The sequence below is a fragment of the Cyprinodon variegatus genome, unplaced genomic scaffold (assembly GCF_000732505.1).
Source record: "Cyprinodon variegatus isolate N-32 unplaced genomic scaffold, C_variegatus-1.0 Scaffold18, whole genome shotgun sequence".
In the NCBI taxonomy this organism is placed as follows: Eukaryota; Metazoa; Chordata; class Actinopteri; order Cyprinodontiformes; family Cyprinodontidae; genus Cyprinodon; species Cyprinodon variegatus.
Genome location: NW_015150471.1, coordinates 837,940 through 841,469, shown reverse-complemented (window position 1 = coordinate 841,469; position 3,530 = coordinate 837,940). Strand labels below are relative to the sequence as shown.

The following is a 3,530-nucleotide window of genomic DNA, read 5'->3' as shown; positions in this document are numbered from 1 at the left end:
ACCAAGCTTAAAGGATCTGTTTCATTAAATACAGAAGAAATACCCTTGAAATGCATTTTTCAGCACAAGAGTGACCTTAAGCGGCTCAGTAAGTAAGCAGCGTCTGCAAACAGGATTAATGTTTACTAATGACCAGCCTGATGTCTGGGAAAGTTTGCCCGAATACCTTGGTTTCTAATGTGTAGGGATTTTAGAACGTGGTCCATCCATCCTCTAATTAATCAACTCATTTCAATACAGATGTGAAGCAGATCTTAGTGGTTCAATGATTTCAAGGAAATTCTTTATGTACTGCTTAAAATCTATTGTTTTTATTTTAATTGTTCAAGCTAATTTTGTTTTACATAGAAACAAAATATGCTGCCCCCTCAATGCATCAATAAAGCTATTTTAAGGAAGACTATTTTCTTTTAAACACACTGCTGTTGTTTTGAATAAAGCTGTATGCTCTCTCATACCGCCAATGATCTCTTCTGTTCAGTGGCCAACGGTGCTCAGCCATCTTCCTCCCAGGCTTCAGACTCCAACTCCTCAACCTCCTCTCTGTCATCCGGGACCCCGGTCAGCTCTCTGAGCGGCCTGTCTCAGGTCATGTTCCCACCCAGCCTGCCGTTTGGTTCAGACATGGTGGATGTTTGCATCTCCACAGAGGACCTACGGTAATACTTGGCACATTCACTTTAACATGTTGACGGAAATTTGAAATATTCTCTTTTTAGCTTTTAGATTCTTTTCACTCGAAAGATTTGATATAAAGTGTAAAGTTGTTCGCCTTTCTAGATGGAGTCCACCTGTAATCATACAGTAACACAGATTTACTAGGAAAAGGGCTTGGTGATTTGACATAAAACATTACTGAACAAACAGCATCATGAAAATCAAGGAATAATGCAAATAAGTCTGAGACAGAAGTATGTAACGTTAGAAAAGGTTTTTTAACCTCTGGAGGTCCCAAAGATCCTTAGTTCAGTTATTTAAAATGTTGTTTAAATTATAAAGAAAATAGCAACTACGTTGAGGCACGTTCTCTGGTAAAACGACACCGAAATGGGTTATTTGTGGCCCCTATAAATCTAATTCAATGTGTGATGCAAAAATAACTTTTATTTTAAAAAGGCCATTTTAACTTAAAACAAAATGATCACAGCATTAGCATGTAAACACATTAGAATAAACATAGATTGGAAAGGGGTCAAGGCCGTATCCTTGAGGTAGACCTTGAGGTAATAAGATGTCAAATTATTTGGACCTGTGCTGGACATTTGCTCAGATCAAATAAATATTATTATTATATTAAACATTTTAGATTTAAGTTTTTAAAAGTTTACCTGTTAGGCATGCTAGGCATGGTGTCTTTGCACAGCAGCATTTATTAACAAAGTATTTCAAAATGCTTTGCAGGACATAAGTAGATAAAGGAAATTACTAGTTAAAAACAGAAAATGAAGTATATAAAAAAAAAAAAATTAAGGAATATTATCAACTATTAGGAAGTTATCAGATAATTGACAAGGAAACTGACTGGGTTATGTAACTCTATATGCGTAGGGCAGAGTCAGAACTAACAGAGACCGCCATCCAGACGGATTTTTCCACTCAGCGAATGGAGTCAGACACCACTCGCAGTCTGGGACCGACCACGCTTCTCAGAGACACGGCGATCCGTGGAGAGGAGAGCAGGAGGTGGAAGGAGTCTGCCAAAACAGCCGTGCTCCTGGCGCTCAGCAGACCAAGTCGACCAATCACCAGGTCGCAGAGCCAAGTCACCATAGCAGGTCAGTCTGCATTAAACAAAAAAAAAAAAAAAAAACTTGAAAAGTCTACGTAGACATTTGAGGCAAATTCACAGATCATTCCAGCTTTCATGATTCTTAATGTTTTGCATCTTTTGTTACTTTACATTTTTTTCACAAATTAAATCATTTGCTTTTAGAACCACCTGGTGTCTGTTCAGAGACAGTTTTGAACATTATCCTTCTATAGGCCCTTTCCATGAAATTATTAAAGGGGAACACCATTTTTTTTACATTGGCCCCTTGATTTTACGTTATTACATCATTTTCTACTCAACCATATTAGTTTTGTGTCATTTGGAGCCGTTCTGAAGATATTCTGTTTTGTTATATCCCAGTAACATCTTCCTATGTGCAATGATCTGAAGGCACAAACTAAACTGTTCATAATTTATTCTTTATGGTACAGCAGCATTCAGAACATGTAGGCGAATCACTGTCCCCCAAACATCCGTGGTTATATTTTTTATATTTATATTTTTTAAAACAAAGGTGTATGAAGTCAGCCTTTTCAGCTGTTCATTTCTTTTGCGACTCACCTCTACAGTGTTGCTTTACAAGGGAAGGTGAACCTCCCCAGACACAGGCCTGTTAGAGTCTCTGACAGGTTTTCATCCAGAATTCAGCATTCATCTTCCCACCTTCAGATTTATATTTATAATTGTTAAACTTGTATTGATGTTGAACAGAATGTGGAAAAATGCAAAAAGTTATTTTTTATGTTCCATCATAGAGATTAATCAGAAGAAAGACAAGAAGAAGCAGAAAGAAAAGCAGTCAAAGGAGAGAAACACTCTGCAGCGCTCAAAGACCTTTGTTAACCTGCTGTTTAAAGGAGGACGCAAGAGAGACGCTTCAAGTGGACGCTCCAAATCACCATGCAGAGAAGGCAAAGGTAGACCTCATTTATTTACCCTTTTTAATGCAGCATGGAAGTTATATCTCTGCCAAGCCTTTTGAAGGTGTTGAAAGTTCACACTCTTTAGTCAGGAAGCAGTGATCTGCCTGGTTCTGTTTAGTTCATACTTTCAATTAGAGCTGTCTGGAAAAAGAAGTCAATTTTGCTTTTGCTTTTTTTTTTAAGAAAACATAAGATAGAATATTGTTTCTCCATCCAGAAATAGAAGTTTTACATATCAACAGATTTTAAATTATATAAAAGGATTTTTTTGTGTTTTAAAAAAGAAATCAAATCATATAAATGGGTGTTGGTATATAATCTCCTTACTTTTAGAAACATTATGATATTGTTCATTAATATTTCTTATTTATATTATTTATTTTCTGAAAAAAAAAAAAAACTTTGTATGCAACTGGATTAAGTTAATGGTGTATGCATTTAAAAAAAATGTAATGTAACATCACTGCACATTTAATGTGTATATACATATTTCTATGTCAATAAAAGAAAACCCCTGAAAACCAGAGGAAGCCTTGCTGGAAAACATTGTAGCATTGTAGCAGTTTAGTATACAAAAAAATGCCTAGTTGCAATGTTTTCAGATGTCTGAGAAAACTTACCTTAATTTTTTTCAATCCAAAAATGTTTCAAATGTTTGCAGAAACTTTCCAATAAATCATAGAAGGAAAATGTTAAAGGAGAAAAAACATTAAAAGAAACAAGTGCAGAACAAATAAAGACAGTAGAGTCATGCTGGTTTGAAGTCTTTTGTCCAACATGCGGAATCACGAAGAGAACCAATGAGTTTTAAAGTTTTATTTATAAAAAGCAACAGG

The 3,530-nt window shown here is 35.6% G+C and overlaps 1 protein-coding gene across 1 annotated transcript in view; it reads left to right on the top strand.

Annotated features, from left to right (window-relative positions):
• Positions 1 to 3,530, top strand: part of pdzd7 (PDZ domain containing 7) — a 28,942-nt gene that overhangs the window by 14,517 nt on the left and 10,895 nt on the right. The window contains exons 8-10 of the mRNA XM_015387568.1: positions 482 to 659; positions 1,549 to 1,775; positions 2,527 to 2,688. Coding sequence (XP_015243054.1) covers positions 482 to 659; positions 1,549 to 1,775; positions 2,527 to 2,688 — 567 coding nt within the window. The remainder of the gene's footprint in view (positions 1 to 481; positions 660 to 1,548; positions 1,776 to 2,526; positions 2,689 to 3,530) is intronic.